This window comes from Stenella coeruleoalba (assembly GCF_951394435.1).
Source record: "Stenella coeruleoalba genome assembly, chromosome: 12".
Lineage (NCBI taxonomy): Eukaryota > Metazoa > Chordata > Mammalia > Artiodactyla > Delphinidae > Stenella > Stenella coeruleoalba.
Genome location: NC_137158.1, coordinates 38,336,089 through 38,354,355, shown reverse-complemented (window position 1 = coordinate 38,354,355; position 18,267 = coordinate 38,336,089). Strand labels below are relative to the sequence as shown.

At 35.2% G+C, this 18,267-nt stretch overlaps 1 protein-coding gene across 7 annotated transcripts in view; it reads left to right on the top strand.

Moving 5' to 3' along the window:
• The window catches only part of ATG5 (autophagy related 5), a 119,889-nt gene that overhangs the window by 96,777 nt on the left and 4,845 nt on the right, over positions 1-18,267 (top strand). For 6 of the 7 annotated variants that reach the window (XM_079939929.1, XM_079939931.1, XM_079939930.1 and 3 more), the window contains one exon: positions 4,714-4,831. In XM_079939929.1, the coding sequence (XP_079796055.1) occupies positions 4,714-4,831 (118 nt within the window). Of the gene's footprint in view, positions 1-4,713; positions 4,832-13,218; positions 16,767-18,267 lie in introns of those variants that run through there. The other variant, XM_079939928.1, reaches the window with a different exon arrangement.

Genomic DNA, 18,267 nt, shown 5'->3' with positions numbered 1-18,267 from the left:
CAAGACCTTTGTTGGATATGTAGTCTTGCAGATATTTTCTTTCAGTCTTGTCTTTTCATCTTCTTCACAGAATCTTTTCTAGAGTAAAAGTTTATTTTGATAAGGGTCCAGTTTATCAATATTTCCTTTTATGGATCTTGCTTTTTGGTGTTAAGTTCTAGACTAGCTCTGAATCAAGTCCTAAAGTGACTTTGCTTTTTTTACCCTGCCGTATAAAAACATTACAACATAAGCTGAATTTCATGATTCTGGACTTTTTAGCATCTAGATAAGTGAACTTAGAGAAAGTAGATTAAAACTAAAAAGAAATAAAATTTGAGTCTGCTAAATTGGGACAGTATTAAGTTAAAATATTCATTACAGTGCTCTAAAACTGTTGATTGTGGTGGTGGTAATGTTGCGGTGGTAGTGTGTGTTTTAGTGTGTATTTAGGTGGTTGTGTGTACCATGATTGTACTGTGTATATATTTTATCTCAGAAACTCTGCAGTGTAGATATTACCTCCATTTATACTCATGCATATGTGTGCAAACTTGATTCAGTAAAAGCTTACAAATTTAACTTAAAATTTTTACAAATTTAGTTCCTCTGCTTCTGTTCAGTATATCTCCAAGGTAAATCAACAGCATAACTTTTTCATACAAGAAAAAGTTATTGGTACAGTGATGAGGGTGCCTAAGTAAAGAAGGGATGGGGCACAGCCAGCCAGTAGCATCCTAATTTTATATACATTTGATGTGTTTAAGAAATGACTAACAGGGGCTTCCCTGGTGGCGCAGTGGTTGAGAGTCCGCCTGCCGATGCAGGGGACACGGGTTTGTGCCCCGGTCTGGGAGGATCCCACATGCCGCGGAGCGGCTGGGCCCGTGAGCCATGGCCGCTGAGCCTGCGCGTCCGGAGCCTGTGCTCGGCGGTGGGAGAGGCCACAACAGTGAGAGGCCCGCGTGACGCAAAAAAAAAAAAAAGAAATGACTAACATTTAATTTAAAAACTAGCAAGGGCAGTTTCAAATATGACTTTACCAAGTCATATTATTTCTCATGAGAAAGTAATTCTGTTTCTTGAAAGTCCCTGAAATAGTTTGCATATTTACAAATATATGGCTAGATTAAGTGTTGTGGTGTAGTTTTATTACAGTGGCTTTCTTATCTATCAGGCTAAGGTTCAGATTACCATGGATATTGTTAGCATTATCTGGTTTTATGTATACTAAATCAAAGTTTAAAGAATTCATGTTCGTGGAGTTTTTGTATTTTTAAAATTCTTGCTATATTCAAAAGGAAAATAGCTTTTAAATACTTCCTAGTATAATTTAGTCTTCTCTGCTTAACTCCAACTTAGGTTTAATGAGATCTGTTAAGAAATTTACATGAATTTACCCTTCATTCCCATTGCCCTTTAGAACCTCTGTACAGTAGTTGAATTCCTGATCTGTCTGTGGAGGGCTTTTGTTTTAAGGATAAATAACTCTCAAAATTGAGTAGTTTTCATAATCTTTGGTGTAACTTAGATACTTAATGGCTCTTTTCTAACATACTAACTTTTTAAGAATGAGAATATGTTTTTTTAATATGATTTTTAAAAATTAATTTATTTATTATTTATTTTTGGCTGTGTTCGGTCTTCGCTGCTACACGCAGGCTTTCTCTCGTGGCGAGCGGGGGCTACTCTTCTTTGTGGTGTGCGGGCTTCTCATTGCAGTGGCTTCTCTTGTTGCGGATCACAGGCTCTAGGTGCGCGGGCTTCAGTAGTTGTGGCTCACAGGCTTAGTTGCTCCGCGGCATGTGGGATCTTCCTGGACCAGGGCTCAAACCCGTGTCCCATGCATTGTCAGGCGGGCTCTTAACCACTGCGCAACCAGGGAAGCCCGAGAATGCAGGTTTTTAAAGGCACTCGAATAAATGTTAAACAGAAAGTGTTTATTAGATTTTTTATTGGGGTATCTTAATAAAGGTTTTTATTATTTGAAAAACAGCAGTTTACTTTGATGAGAGTTTTCTTGGTTACCATTCTACGGAATTTACTTAGAATATGTGGGCTTTCCCCCTCCCCCCAAGCAAATTGCATTATAAAGGTTGTTGAAGTTATACCTTTATTATAACTGCTCCACTTTGGGAGAGAGTTGAAAAAAGAGAAGTACAGGGAAATTACAGGCCATTTTTTCTAGGAATGGGAATAGGGGAGAATTTCTGTTTTTTAATATGTGGCTAAGACTACTCAGCCTTTCCTGTTTAGCATATTTTTTCATATTATTATAATATATATTATATTATTAGAGCTAAGCCACCTCATAGTTCTGTCACTAAGTAGGGGGCGAATGAATCTTGAAAAGATTTATTTGGCTTTGCTGAAAATCTTAGTATTTTCAGATCAGAGCATGGATGATACATTTTGACTTTTTTTTAATTGGGGGTACAGTCCTGCCCCTCCTTTTCTACTGACCGGGGCCTAGTTGTCATCACATAGGCTTGCATTACTCAGACAGCCTCTCACCGATCATCCTGATGTTACCTCTTCACCAAGTCATTGTACACAGAGCTGCTTTCCATTAGTCTTCAGAAAAAGCCTCTTTCATCACGTCACTTCCTTTGCTAAAAAGTCTTAAAAGCCTCTTCATTGCCTGGAAGATAGAAAGCCCTAAGTGGGTGGTGGCTATTTTAAATTATTATTGCAGTCCCCTATTCATTTCTTTTTTCTCTGAATTCTTCTAACCTTTATTATCTTCACATAGTTAATCCTTGATTGTGCATGACATCATTCTCAGTTTCACCTGTGGGAAAACTATGAGCTTCCAAAATTGAAGGATATCAATCACACTTTAAAAAAAAATTTTTATTGGTGTATAATTGATTTACAGTGTTGTGTTAGTTTCAGGTGTACAGCAAAGTGAATCTGTTACACAAATACATATATCCACTCTTTTTTAGATTCTTTTCCCATATAGGCCATTACAGAGTATTGAGTAGAGTTCCCTGTTCAATCATACTTTTAAAAAATGAAGAGTTCAGTTAGTAAAGTGAATTGCATTATATGCAGTGCATACTTATTAAAATTTTAGTTTTTTTCATACTTTCCATATATGCTCAACTGTATTATTGTAACACCGTTTTTAACATTTATTATGTATTCACTGAACACACAGTGTAAAGCCAGGAGAGGTACTCACATGCTTGCACCACGTCTAGCTTTTCTTACATCGTAGTTTATGTCTGCACTTAAAATCAGATGATTTTTTTACCAAATCCGGTAAAAGTTATCTTGAAGAAGTTGAGGTATATACCTCTGTGATTTAAAAACAAACAAACAAACAGGGACTTCCCTGGTGGTCCAGGGGGTAAAACTCTGCGCTCCCAATGCAGAGGGCCCGGGTTCTATACCTAGTTGGGAAACTAGATCCCACATGCATGCCACAACTAATGATACCACATGCTGCAACTAAACATGCCGCAACTACGACCCGGTGCAGCCTAAATAAATAAATTAATTAAAAAACGAACAAACAAACCAAAAACTTGTCTTTAGTGGCTAGGTATTTGAAATCATTTTCTTATAAAATATTAAGATATTACTCTGTTCCTGTAGGTTTTTATGATTTTTCATTCCAGGAAGCTTAAAACAAAAACTTACCATCTTAAAATGAAATACCAGTTAAGAGTTGTGGTGGGTATTATTCTCCTTATCATTTACTTATTCTGTTCTTGGCAGTTCTCCTATTCCCAGAATAAACTTAAGAGGTATGGAATGTCCCAGATTTCCAAAGAAACTGGGTGCAAGATCATAGAACTCAAAAACGACAGTGCTATTTATTCATAGATTGGCTGATTCCAGAGCCTCCGCAGTCTGTCATGGGGAGGCTGCATCATTGTTGTCGTGCTTCTAGAGAGGGAGTTTGAGAAAATTAAACCTCATTTTTCGAATGGGTAAGACGTTGAAATTCTTAGCAATAAATTATGACATAGTGCTAATAACAGTTGTCAGAGGAAATACATCTACTATTTTGAAATTTGTTGAACCTATAGAAAAGATAAAATAATAAAACAACTAAGACCATATAATACCCTTCACCTGGATTCACCAGTAATTAACATTTTTTCACATTTGCTGTCTCTTTCTACACACATACTCTTTCTCGCTCCCCTCCCCAAACCATTGGACTGTAGGTTTCAGACATCATGGTACCTTACTCCTAAATACTGGATCATGAATTTCTTAACAATAAGGATATTGTCCTTATAAACATTATCACACCTAAGAAATTTGACATTAAAATAATATTATCTAATGTTCATTTCGTATTTCCCCATTTATTCCAAAAATGTCTTTTATAGCTGATCTTTTTAAATTTCTTTCTCCAATCCAGTATTCAGTCAGACTTTTGTGTTTTGTATTTAGTTGTTATATCTTGTCAGTCTCTCTTAATCTTTTTGTATTGTTTTTGTTTTTTTAATGCCTTTGACTTTTTTGAAGTGTTCAGGCCAGCTGTGTTTAGAATGCTGCACGTTCTGAATTTGTTTTATTGCTTCCTGTGATTAGATTTACTTGAGTTTGTGTTAAGCATTTTGGGCCATAATACCACATTTGTGATGTTATATGCTTCTGATTACACTATATCAGAAGACAGCTAATGCCAGCTTTAAATTTCTGATCTATTAGTTCATAATTCGCAGCAACAGAGACTTAATTGTTTGAAATCTTTTTTCATTTTTCGAATAGACAACAACTGAACGGCCTTTCATTCAGAAGCTTTTTCGTCCTGTGGCTACAGATGGACAATTGCATACACTAGGAGACCTCCTCAAAGAAGTCTGTCCTTCTGCAGTTGCTCCTGAAGGTAATATAATCAGCAACATTAAAACATCTCTTTCATTTCTCTTTGTTACTGAAGTAACATAAGCATTCTATATTTATAAATAACAGTTGTTAGTTACTTCAGGAAGATATTTTCATTATCTTGTTCATCTTTTGAAATAGAAGCACTTGATATTTAACTTATTATTTTATAAATTATTGACACTAAGAGAATAAGAATTTCACTCTCTTTAGCAAACTAAAATACACTTTTAAAATTACTCTCATATTTCTGGGGCCTTGCATCTTTCATTTGTGAATTCAGTTCTGGTAAACATTATTTTTAATCTCCCATTGTGTTTCTTCATTCTAAAGGAATAAGAGATAGTAAAAAAGAAAAGAAAAGAAAAGAAAAGGTCTTGCCTTTGGTTGATATTTTAAATTTCAAAATATTGAATAATGGATACGTATTTTATTTGAATTTTTTGCTACTCTTTAATGTTTTACTCAACATTGTTCTCTGAGGCTTTAACATTTCACAAGTCCAGTCAAGAACTTGCCCTGTTTTGTAGTCCTCATTTTGTAGCTTAGGTTAAGATTGTTTTCCTGTAAGCAGAGGAAAAATATAAAAACCACAATTCTCTTTTCTTACTTGCAACATAAGGAACACTAGGAAAATGCAGAAAACTAGGGGGGGGAATGCTATAGACCCCTAACTCATAGAGGCCACTATTGACACACACATGCAGATATATACTTGAATATTTGAGGGGGGTGTGTGTGTATAAAATTATATGTCCTGCTGCTTTTTTCACCTAACATAACATGATAGTCATTAAAAATTCTTTAAAGCTATGTTTTTAAATACCAGCATATGGTCCTTTATATCAATGTACCATAATTTGACCATCACCCTGTTACTGAATGACTTGTCTTATTATTGGTTACACTAAGCTGTAGGGGAAATTTCAGTGGCATATTGCTGTATTTGTTAATATATTGCCTAGACTTGGATTTATCATATAGAAAAACATTTAAAACTTGCCACTTTAAATCCTTTATGGGAAGAGGTAAGGCATTAGTAAATACAAAGGTAATACTTCAGTAGATAATGCTGTGTTTCTTATTAATATATCCTAAGTTGTGGTGATGGCAGTATTATTTACATGACTTGTAACTATATCACACAGTTCAAGAATCATATAGTATCTATGGAAATGGTTTGCCTATTAAGTAGAATTAGAAATAGTAGGATTGAGAGGAATGTTGATATTCTAGCCTAAAAGACTAAACAAAGAATATGGAACTCAAAATGTATGCTATTTGGCCTGTGAATATAACTATTTTTCTTAATTAAATATGCTTGCCTTTCCTGGCATTCCTATGTATATCTAGCACTTTGAAAATACACAAAGGCTCAAAAGGAGGGGAGAAGAGGGGCATCTGAAATACCATCAGAACCAGTTCCAGAAGGGATCAATAGAAAAGATCATTGACCACTACTCAAAATTATGAAAATTGAGCAAGTTTCATTGGTTTAAGAGGTTACTAAATAACCTCTAAGTTATAACCTCTTATAATAACCTTACAGTTTACTAAATATAGTAAACTATATTTACTGAGTCATTTGTCACCACTGTACTATACTAGTCAAGGTTTTTGATACTGTCATACATACTCATATCTCTAATAATAGGATAATAGTATCTTATAATCCTCATCTTCTTTATTGCTATATAGTTTTCATTTTCAGTAAGAGTTTTTGTTAAATAATTTTTTTGCCATTCAGTGATTTTTATTAAATTTATAGAGTCGTGCAGCCATCGCCACAATCTAGTTTTGGAATATTTCCATCACCTCAGAGTTCCCACGTGCTTGTTTGTAGCTAATTTCTGCTCCTGTTGGCAATTATAGACAATTACCAGTCTGCTTTCTGTCTCTGTAATTTACCTCTTTTGGATATTTCACATAAAGGGAATTATACAAAATTGCAACTGATTGTTTTCACTTAGCATAATGTTTTTGGGTTTCATTCATATTGTAGTATAAATTAGTAGTTTGTTCCTTTTTATTACTGAGTAGTATTCCATTGGGTGTATGTATCACATTTTATTTATTCACCAATTGATGGGCATTTGGGTTGTTTCCACCTTTTCACCTTTATGAATGATGCTGCTCTGAACATCCACATACAGGACATATGTTTTCATTTTTCTTGGGTAGATTCCTAGGAGTGGAATGGCTGGGTTGTATGGTAAGTTTATATTTAATTTTTTAAGAAGCTGCTGAACTTTTCCAAAGTGGCTGCACCATTTTACAGTTCTACCAGCAATGAATGAGGATTCCAGTTTCTTCACATCTTCATCAGTGTATATATTTTTTGTCTTATTATAGCCATCCTAGTGTTGTGTAGTGGTATCTCATGTTGGTTTTTTAAAATTTCCCTAATGACTAATGATGTTGAGTGTTTTCATGTGCTTATTGTTACTCATGGATATATTTGATGAAATGTCTTATGTAAATCCTTTTCTCATTTTTTTCATGGATTATATGTCATATAATCCATGAGTTTTGAGAGTTATTTATATATTCTTCATACAAGTACTTTACCAGACATGGTTTGTAATTATTTTCTTCTAGTCTGAGACTTACCTTTTCATTTTTTTGGAAGAGTAAAAAATATTTTATTTTGATCAAGTCCTATTTATCAAGGTTTTTAATACATGTGTTCAGTTAAATAATCAAATATTTTTTCTAGTAGACAATACACTTGTATAGTTCCAAAATCTAAAAGTTTATAAAGGAATTTAGTGAAAAGTCTCTATCCCAACTCCTGTACATAAAATCCTGACTCAGTTCCCCTCTCCAGAGACAACCAGTGTTGCCATTTTCCTGTAAATCCTCACAGAGATAGTTAAGTAAACTTTTTAGTTTTGAACTCAAGTTATAGAAATTTGGACTGGGATATTCCCAGTAATTTTAGGAATAATCTTATTTTTCCAATTCATTTGATCCATGCTATAAGGGGTTTGTGTGTGTTTTTAAAATCTATTTAATGTCTATTTTGCTACATTCTTGAAGATTTGGGAATACAGACTAGTTTTTCCATTTGAAGTATAATTAAGAGATTGATCATTTTTATTGCTGTCAGAGACAGGACCCACAGGCTGCCCCCACTGCAAGCATTGGCCTTCAGTTATTCATTTCTCTGCACTGTATTTTTCTTTCTTTTTGAGTACTTTGCAGTATTTTAAAGAACATCGAAAAAATGCTTTTATCAATTAAGAGTAAATTGAAATTTAAGCTAAAACTTAATGTTGAAATGGCTACCTGATTGTACTTTTCTTAGATGTTTTTTGACAATCTTCTTTCCAGAACATTGTCATGTAAAATGTACTTCTTTATAACATCCTTGACTATTGAGTGAGAACATCACAATAAGACTCAAAACCTTAATAAAACTGTTCTACTGTAAGGCGCTAGCCCCCCAACTGGCAGCACAGTTATCAACAAATCCACAGAATGATGAGACAAAACCTTAGTGGAGGGAGAGCAGGAAGAAATTGGTTGGGTGTTAATTTTGTATTTGACATCTTTAAAGAATCATATAACTGTTGAACCTTAGAGTTATTTTAGTTCAGTCTCTTAGTTTTTTGTTGTTGTTGTTTTGTGGTACGCGGGCCTCTCACTGTTGTGGCCTCTCCCGTTGCGGAGCACAGGCTCCGGACGCACAGGCTCAGCGGCCATGGCTCACGGGCCCAGCAGCTCTGCGGCATGTGGGATCCTCCCGGACCGGGGCACGAGCCCGTGTCCCCTGCATCGGCAGGCGGACTCTCAACCACGGCACCACTAGGGAAGCCCCATTCTCTTAGTTTTTTAGATGATTTGCTAAAGGTCTGCTTAATTGTAGAACTAGGTTTAGAACTCAAGTCTCATCTCCTGGTCCATTGGTTTTTCCACTTTACTATGCTACCATTTATTTTCATTTTCACCTTTTCAATCTTTTCACTTTTTTGTTTACTTTAAAATAACATTCTGAAATGTTTGCTTTTTCCTAACTCAATTTATTCTATGATTTGTGTTTAGTACCTAATCTGGCCTGCATGCAAGACCTACACTTTCTTTCAGTGTTCCCTGGCGTGATATTAGGGACCTGAGCTGCTGTTGTTACTGTAGTGTTCCTGTGTATAATTCTGGCTACTCTTCTTGTTGATTTTATGAAAATGCTGTCTATGACGTTCTGACATGTAAATGATAAGCAGTCACGTGGGTTGAGCTGACACATTTGTCAGAATGCACCTTAGTGCTTTTTTGCCATTCCTACACCCAGATCACAGTACATATACAAAGTTACTGTGGTCCTGCACAAGAATGGCACACACATTTGTGAGGCTTTTTTATTCCTTTAAAGACTCTTTATTCTCTCCTAAATTTTTTTAAAACATTTGTAAAATATTTATTTATTTTGTTTATTTATTTTTGGCTATGTTAGGTCTTTGCTGCTATGCGCGGGTTTTCTCTGGTTGTGGCAAGCGAGGGCTACTCTTCGTTGCAATGCGCGGGCTTCTCATTGCGGTGGCTTGTTGCGGAGCATGGGCTCTAGGCACATGGGCTTCAGTAGTTGTGGCTCACAGGCTCAGTAGTTGTGGCTCGCAGGCTCAGTAGTTGTGGCTCGTGGGCTCTAGAGCGCAGGCTCAGTAGTTGTGGCGCACGGGCTTAGTTGCTCCGTGGCATGTGGGATCTTCCCGGACCAGGGCTCAAACCCGTGTCCCCTGTGTTGTCAGGCGGATTCTTAACTACTGCACCACCAGGGAAGCCCTCTCCTAAATTTTTAACCTGCACTACCTGCCCATCCATTCCTAAATAATACACAAGGTGACTCCCCTTGTTTTTTGGGTCTTTTTTAAAGGGAGGGCAGTGAGGTAGCCACTCACAGCATTAATCCACTAACCTGCCTCTTAGGCAGGTATCTTTTTGTGACAGACTTCTTCCCACCCAAACTGTCACATGCTTGTATCCATCAGGGAACATACACATACCATACACATACTTCATTGAAATGATGTAAATAGTACGTATACTTTTGAGGTACTCTTGATGGTACATTTCATACCAGGAGGAGGCCACATTTCTAATACCAGTATCTTATCTTCGGAAAAACTTTTATTTGCCTCTTCTTTTTGTCACCTCATTGGAAAATAACTGTCAGTCATTTCAGGATCTATGGGGAGTATTCAAAACATCAAGTCACTCTTTCAGTAAAAAACTTTACTGTCTCGTTCAGTACACCTGTGATATTGTCCGTAGTGAAGCATTTTGAAACACCTGCACCCAACTTAAGTTGAAAGTGAAAGACTTTAAGATTGGGTGTGTATGGATAAGAACTAGCTATCATCACATGATTACAGGAGAAAGTGCTTCATAAAAGTTATGTGGCACCGTTGTCTACTATTCCTTACAACAAGTGATTCATGCATGAAGGAATTTTGCCTTATTTCATCATATGAAGGTAGAATGTACTAATAGGCATGGAGACGTGCTTTAGGTCATTATTCTTGTAACTAATGATGAGCTGCTTCATGTGTTTCTGTTTTTGTTTTGTAAGTGACTAGATAAGTTAGCCAAGGTAACAGGAAGTAACCAAAGGTGAACTCAGGTAAATTTTTTCTGTGGTGTCAGTAGTAGTTAAAATGACTCAGAGAGCTAAGCTTCTGTAGCAGGCTTGAAGTGAAATTTCTTTCTTTGCCCATTAGAAACAACATACAAAAATTTTTAAAAACTAAAAATCATAGCTTTTATTCTTTTACTTTGGAGAATACAAAAATCTTATAAGCTTTGCCCAATCATGTTTCATTGCTTAGTTTTCTAATGTAATGTATAAAAACCTAGTAAGTTAGGGTTATAAAAATAATAATGTCCATTCTCACTTTTTTTTTTTTTTTTTTTTTTTTTTGCGGTACACGGGCCTCTCACCGCTGCGGCCTCTCCCGTTGGTGGAGCACAGGCTCCGGACGCGCAGGGCCAGCGGCCACGGCTCACGGGCCCAGCCGCTCCGCAGCACGTGGGATCTTCCCGGACCGGGGCACGAACCCGCGTCCCCTGCATCGGCAGGCGGACTCCCAACCACTGCACCACCAGGGAAGCCCCATTCTCACTCTTATAAGTTTATTTCAAAGTTCCGGTTGATCAGTCCTCTGTAACAGTTGGGCTCTTATAATTCCGAATTTATATTTGGTATTGTACAAATGGAGTGTGTGTATAGGGAAAGGCTTACATTCAGTGGCAAATTAGTCAGGGTTGCCTGCATCTCTCTTACCAGCAAGTACAGTCTTCTTGCTGCTTGCCTTTTTCCATTTCTGCCCTGCTTCCTGGGATTTTATTTACTCTTTGAGCCCCTTCCCAACTACCATTTAACTTTTGGGTTCCATTTGATGTTGTAGCTTTCATTATTCGTCAGTTTCTTCACATCATACTGTCTTCTGACACTGGGGTTACTAAGGTGTCCCTGCTTTTAAGAAACTTTAGTCCAGTTGGAGTGGACAGAAAGATGCACAGATGTGATATGTGTAGGAATGGAGATATGCAAAAGATAGTAGGAAGATTCATTGTCTTATCCATTCCAGAGTAGGCAGTAAAGACTGAGCTAAGTCTTAAAAGATGAGCAGAAATTAGTTGCAAAGGAGGGACCAGGTCACAGTGTCCCACTGTAGTAGAATCCTTCACTAGTTAGCCAGGGGCTGGTTGCTCAGGGGTAATGTCTAGTCTGAAATGCTGACCTAAAATGTCCCTACTCTATTTTCTGAAAGACTAGCTTTATTTTTCTACTTTTCTCCCATAAATGTGGACAAGATTTCCAATGAGGTCAGATGTGGGGGGAAAGTATTGAGGAACTAAGTGACTAAAATTGATCTTTTATTTGCTTAGTACAAATCTTTTTATTTGTACAAGTCTTTTATTGTACAGATCTTTTATTTGTGCTAATCTTTTTTAGTACAAATCTTATTTGTACTAATCTTTTATTAGTACAAATCTTTTATTTGTCAGTACATTAGAATATAATTTTAACAACTGAGGCTAGGGAGTCATAATATCCCATTTAGGTAGTCTAACTTGAAAATTATACTGCTTTATTTTTGACATGCTTTATGAGAAACCACAGAATAGTTTCTATAAAAAGTAAGGAAAGATGGCGCATTCACATTTTTTTCTCCTTAGCCCCATAGCATATGATTAGATTGTTTTATAAAGTGAATCAACTGTTTGTTGTAACAGCTTTTTTCAGACATAAAGCAATTAGAGAAAAGAAACATCTATACCGCAAAAAAAAAAAAAAGGAAGAAACATCTAAATCTCACATTATTCTTCCAAGGCAGATCCTTCAATTTGAAGTTTGAACTTCAAATTGGCACTTTTGTCAGCATGGTGACACTGACCCCCAAAGAGGTGGCATTTCAATTTGCCAGTTCATGCCACAGAAACATGAAGCCTTCAAACCCCAAACTTCATCAGAATGAGGGTTTAGGAGTAAGAATAATAATCGTTTTACAGTTTCAGTAATTCTTTTTTCACTCATTTAAAATTTGTTTTCATTCTAGTATCCTTTTGTACCTTCATACAAAGGTATGATTGATTGATTTAGAAGATCATTTAGTAGTTGCTTTTTTTTTAATGGTTCTTACTCAATAAAATAAGGGTGTTACCTGCTACGCACCCGATAGGATGGTTGGAGGGTTTAAATGAACAAAAGATTTGTTTAAGTGAGATTTCATAATCTAATATTTTTCACAGTTTTACAATTAACATTTTTTTGTTTTCTTATGGTTTTGTTAGTATTTTTTCACAAATAACCGTACTCATAAGAAATCTACCAAGTGGAGTTAGCAAGAACCAGTTTTATTTTTTCTTGTTGTCATTCGTTGATAATCCTACTCTGCAGAGATAAGTACGTGTTGATATTCAGCCTCTGCACGGAAAATAGAGATGTAGGATGAGCTCTAAATGTAAACTGATGTTGGAACCGCTTATACCTCAGGTTATGGCAAGAGTTCCGTGCTACTGAGTTTTTAACTTTTTTTAGAAGTTACCTTCTGGATGTGGTTAGGAATGCTCTGGTAAGACATAAGTAAGCTTACCTCCATAGTCCCTGCAGCCAGCTGGACTAGCATATACTTGTTAAAATACGTTAAAAAGGAAAAATCTTAAGGCAAGAGGTCCGGAAGTGTTGCTGCTAGTGAAAGCTTTTCATTGAAGACTATAAGCAACAAATCACATATTTATTTGAAGTTTCATCTATTCACAAGTAACCCTGGAAGGCCCATTTGTAACTCCACTGAGGTACCGTGAGCCTGCCATGTGGGACTGGGTCATTGGACTGCAGTCTTATCCTAACACTCTCTACTCTTCATTGTTTTCTCTCTCTGGGTGTAAAAGAAATGATACAGTGTCATTCACAGTGGTAATACAAGAAGTTCTTCAAATGTAGCCCTCATCAGCAAAGATCTACTATATTGAAGTCTGGACAGAAGTAACTTATGAGGCTTATTTTAAACTTGGTAATTATAATATATTTTCTTAAATGTATGATTATGTCATCAAATCTAAACTGAATCGAACTCTTTGCCTTGTTTGTTTGATTCTCCCTCCATCTCTGTGCTTTGTCCCAACACATGGGTAACATGGGCTGATTTTGGTGGTACAGAATCTGTTAATGACTTAACCCATTGACATATGTCTTTTCTAAAATGAAAGAAATAATAAACTGATTATTTTCATTATTCTCCATTAGTGAAGATGGGATTACTGGGCCTGTCAGGAGATGCCTCTGATTTCCTTTATCTAGATCCCAAGAAGTTAAATGAATTAACTTGACTCTTTGAAAAGTGGGAACAGATCTTACACAATTAATATTTCATCTTTAGCACTAGAAAACAATTCCCTTAACAAAATAATAACACATGCAGGCAATTAAAAGCAAGTCATCTCTTCGTTAAAACAAGTCCTGTGAGACCTTAATCTGACCATATATAAACAGTGTAATTACTGCCTGTATTTTAAATAAAACAGTTAGTTTTGAATTATTCTGTAACTCATAATTGACAAATATTAACGAGCCCTATTACACCCAACTAGAATTACTGGATCATTTTATAAAATTAGTTCAAAAACATTTAAACCTATATTTTCAAAGTTTTATTTTTGGGGGCGGGAGGTTTCTTGAAGTGAACAAGTTTTAATTTCTAACTTGTACCACACTTTTATCTTATCAGGAGGCATTTAATCAGTTTATGTAAATGGTCTCACAGTCACTTAATACAATGTTCTTTTTATAATTATAGCTAATTTGGGGGTTAAGTTTAAATTTTGGTTTATTACCTCCTCATTAAGAAATATAAAGGTTATAAGCAAGTCAGTGAAAGAATTAACATAGACATGTTTTGAAAAATCTTATACAAAATGTTAAGAGTCAAGGCTTTGGTAATATTTTGGACAGAAATAATAAAAATATATATAAAGATAAAATTTACGCACGGGAAAAGATATTCGGTATATATTAACTGTGATATTCTATGTTCATTAAAACCTATACTACTAAATGAGCATAGATCCGGAAGAAGTTAATGTAAGTATTTTTAAATAGGTTTGTATTTCTCTGATAAACAGCACTCTCCTTCTGTTTGTGATCATAGGATAAAAGCTCTGTAAGCTTGTATATGTTCATTTTTACTGCTACATCATGTAGTATGCTCTTAAGATTGAGATCTCATTCCCCAGGAAGCATTTCTGTCTAAGATTAATTGCCCTTTTAAAATCAGCGTTTGATGTATTCCTTTGGCTATATCCTGGCTTGGTTTAACCCTCTTTGACCTGACCTCACTGACTATTATCGCTGAAGCTGAGTCAAAATCCTTCAGCATGATGTATGCACTTCAGATCTCAGCCTGTGGTTTTTCATGTCGATGGACTCAATTAGTTGGCGTTTTACTAATGAACATACCAGAAGTTAAAGAATTTGTCAGAGCAACATTGTTCAGAATAGTGACAGTAAAAAAGTTTATCTCTGTTTTTCAGAAGTATCAAATATTTTTCAGAAGTTTTACCTTCAGCATCACACATTCCAAGATAGCAAATCAAGGCATTTTCTGCTGAACTATGTAAAATATAAATGTGAAGCCACAAATCTAAACACAGTGGTTACAACCTTTGGCCTTAGATTTCTGTTATTCCATATCCACAGGTGTGAACTAAAAAAACAAGTTACTAATCTGAAATGTTCTGATTAAAAGCACTTTCCCTTAGAGATATATCATCCATTTCTCTAGCTTCCTTTAAATTCAAAGAAGTTTCACATATTTAGTTACACGTATTAATAGTAAGAGTGAAACTCATGCATCTCTCTAGAATCTCAAGTAACCTGTTTTTAAAGACATTTAGGTCATATTCCTTGTTAATAATTGGCTTAAAAATAATGGCTAAAATGCAGATTGGGATGGGGAAGGCTGTGAGCCATTGCTAATAGAAATCTCTAAAAAGCAGATTCATCACATACTCTTAAGTTCTCAAATAATGATATACTTTAAAATGTATAACAAAGATTTTTGAAGTTTTTTTCCCCCTACTTGAATTTTTCATCTTTAAAATAAAATAAGAACCATACCTAAAGTCTATTAAGTAACATCACCATGGTACAGTAGGGCTCATTTGACTTATCCAGGATGTGCTCTGCTGAATATACATATTTAGAGCAGTATTAGATTTATCCAGAGGTTTACAGTGCTTAATGACTTTTTAAAAATGTCATTCATTTTGTTGTTTGCATAATGATAGAGTCTTTGGGTTTTTTTGTTCTCATCTCTCTCTTTTTTTTTTTCTTAACACATTCATAAAATCCTTGTGCCACACTGCATAATAATGGGTCTGAGTAATGCAGAGTGTATATTAACATGAGGCCAAATTCTCACGCCCTTTGCATGCCAGTCACTTAATTAAATCCACAGTTTTTATATACGTTTTGGTATATCACTCACTTTATTGAATGCCTACTATGTCCAAGCCCTGTGCTGGGCTCTGTGCTGAGTGCTTTATTTGGATATCCCATTTGATCCTCTCTGCAACCCTGGAGGTTAGAATTCTTTACCTACACTGTAGGAGGAGGAAACTGGGACTCAAAAGGTTAAGTGATTTGCCTAAGAATTAAAAGCTAGTGTATTATGCTGGTTTAAACTCAAATAGTTCACTGTCTTTGCATAAAAGACTCATGTACTAGAACTGGAAGACTTGTTACCAATCCTCTGTTTCAGACCAGTGCTTTACAAACTGACCCGTGGCGTTGAATCACAAACTGCCATGGATCGTAAGTCAGCAAGCAGCAGGACTTGGGAGACGGGCTTCAATCCCACATCAGCCAAAGCTGCCCCACCTTCACCTGTGTTATATATTGTGCTTCTGCATAAGATTTTGTTTGAAGAAAAATTCTATACCCATATTATTATACGATTTATTTAAGGGAACATTTTAAAAAAGACTTTACCCCAGAGATTGATTCAGGTCTGGAGAGGTTATATATTTTTAAAAATCTTCCAAATGATTCTGATGGTCAGCCAGATTTGCAAACCATAGATCTAGACAGACATCTTCATTTTATATATAAGGAAAGAGATGAGTTCTGCCTAGAGTCCTTCATTATCAGAATTGGAATTCAAGTTGCCTCCCTCCCAATTTGTGTCTTTTTTTAAAGTTCATAATTTTCATTAATGACTTGTTGACTAATATGAATTTTCTTTCTTTTCTTTTTGTTTCTGTATGTAATTCTTACTCTTTTAATCATACAGCCAAAATCTGTCTAAATATATTTTTCTTAAAATGTCACACATCTCTAAAATGCTCACTTTAAAGTAGATGCTAGAATTGTTTGTTTTTATTAGGGTATTGGTGATAATAAAACATTATGTGATGTGTTTACATTTTTATCTTTCATAATACTGAGGCTTATAAGTAAGATGAATATAAGAAATGAAATTTTATTATGATATTCTCTGTATTGATTTATGATCTCTTTAGATTTAACATCTAACGCTTAAAGTGAATTTAATTGCTACTCAAAGAAAATGCTTGTCTCTGATATTTTTTTCTGTCCTTTTCCTTAATTCACAAACTCAAAGTATTTATGAATGATTGTCCTTATATTTACAAGATGAATTAAAAGAGTTGTTTTTTTAAATTGCTGTGTGGACATTCTACAAAATAATGACATGTGTTCTTCAAAATTGTCGAGGTTAAGAAAGGCAAGGAAAGGCTAAAAACTGTCCAAGTTAAAGGAGAGTATAGAGACCTGAAAATTAAATGCAGTGTGTGGTTCCTGGACTGGATCTTAGACTGGAGAAAAAAATAATTAGGATAGTTAGTAACATTTGAAATGATTACATAATAGTATAATATCAATGTTAATGTTTTTTATTTTGATAACTGTACTATGGTTATATAAAAGAATATTTTTATTAGAAAGTATATACTGAAATATTTAAAGGTAAAGGACTCTGTTTCTAATTTACTCTCAAATGATTCAGAAAGTATTTATATATATACACAGAATGATAAAGCAATTGGGGTAAAAATGTAAACAGTTGATGACTCTGGGTGAAGAGGAATTCCTTGTGCTATTCTTGCAACTTTTCTCTAAGTTTGAAATTATATCCAAATCAAAAGTTACCCCCAAAAGTGCCCTGTATGTGAAAATTTCATATAGAATGAGTTCACTCGATAACTGTCTCAAACGCTTGCCTACTTTAAAGCATCAGACTAACGTTTTTAAAAATCTGAGTGGGTGGGACGTGGAGTAACATATTTCTCCTGAGTCATTTACTTTGTAGTGACATATTTCTTATTCCCAAGTATTAAATTCTAGATTCCAATTTTGAAACACAAAGATATATTTACCAAAAACACGATTTACTTTAGTAGCAGTATCATCAAGTGTTTCCTTTCTGTTAGGGGAAAAAAATCTGCTAAATTTTTACTATTTAGTCTTGTTAGCTTTGATATTGCCAAAATGTCCAGTCATGCTTTGTTGTTATTTGTGGTAGCGTCAGTTTTGGTGATGGCATATATACTTCTTGGCTTATTTGGAAACATTTTGACTTTTTGTTGTTTCAATAACCAAAACAGTCTTTATCAGTAGAGCTCTTCTACATAGGAGTGGTAGTCATTAGAAACTATTTTCAAAACATTAATTTTGATAGTGTGTTTTACCAGCAGCAAAATGATCCAAGCTCTGAAAACACTTATTGTCAGGTACCACGCTAGGCACTGAGGATACAGTGATAAATAAGAGAGAAGTATTATTTAAGAGTTTCAAGGAAACTGCTGTCCCATTGTAAGAATCCTTCTGATGAGAGTTACGTCATCAGAGAAAGTCGGAAAACCAAAAAGATAAATATACACAGGTGAAATATTTGGACAAATGTAAGCAGTGACCAAATTATA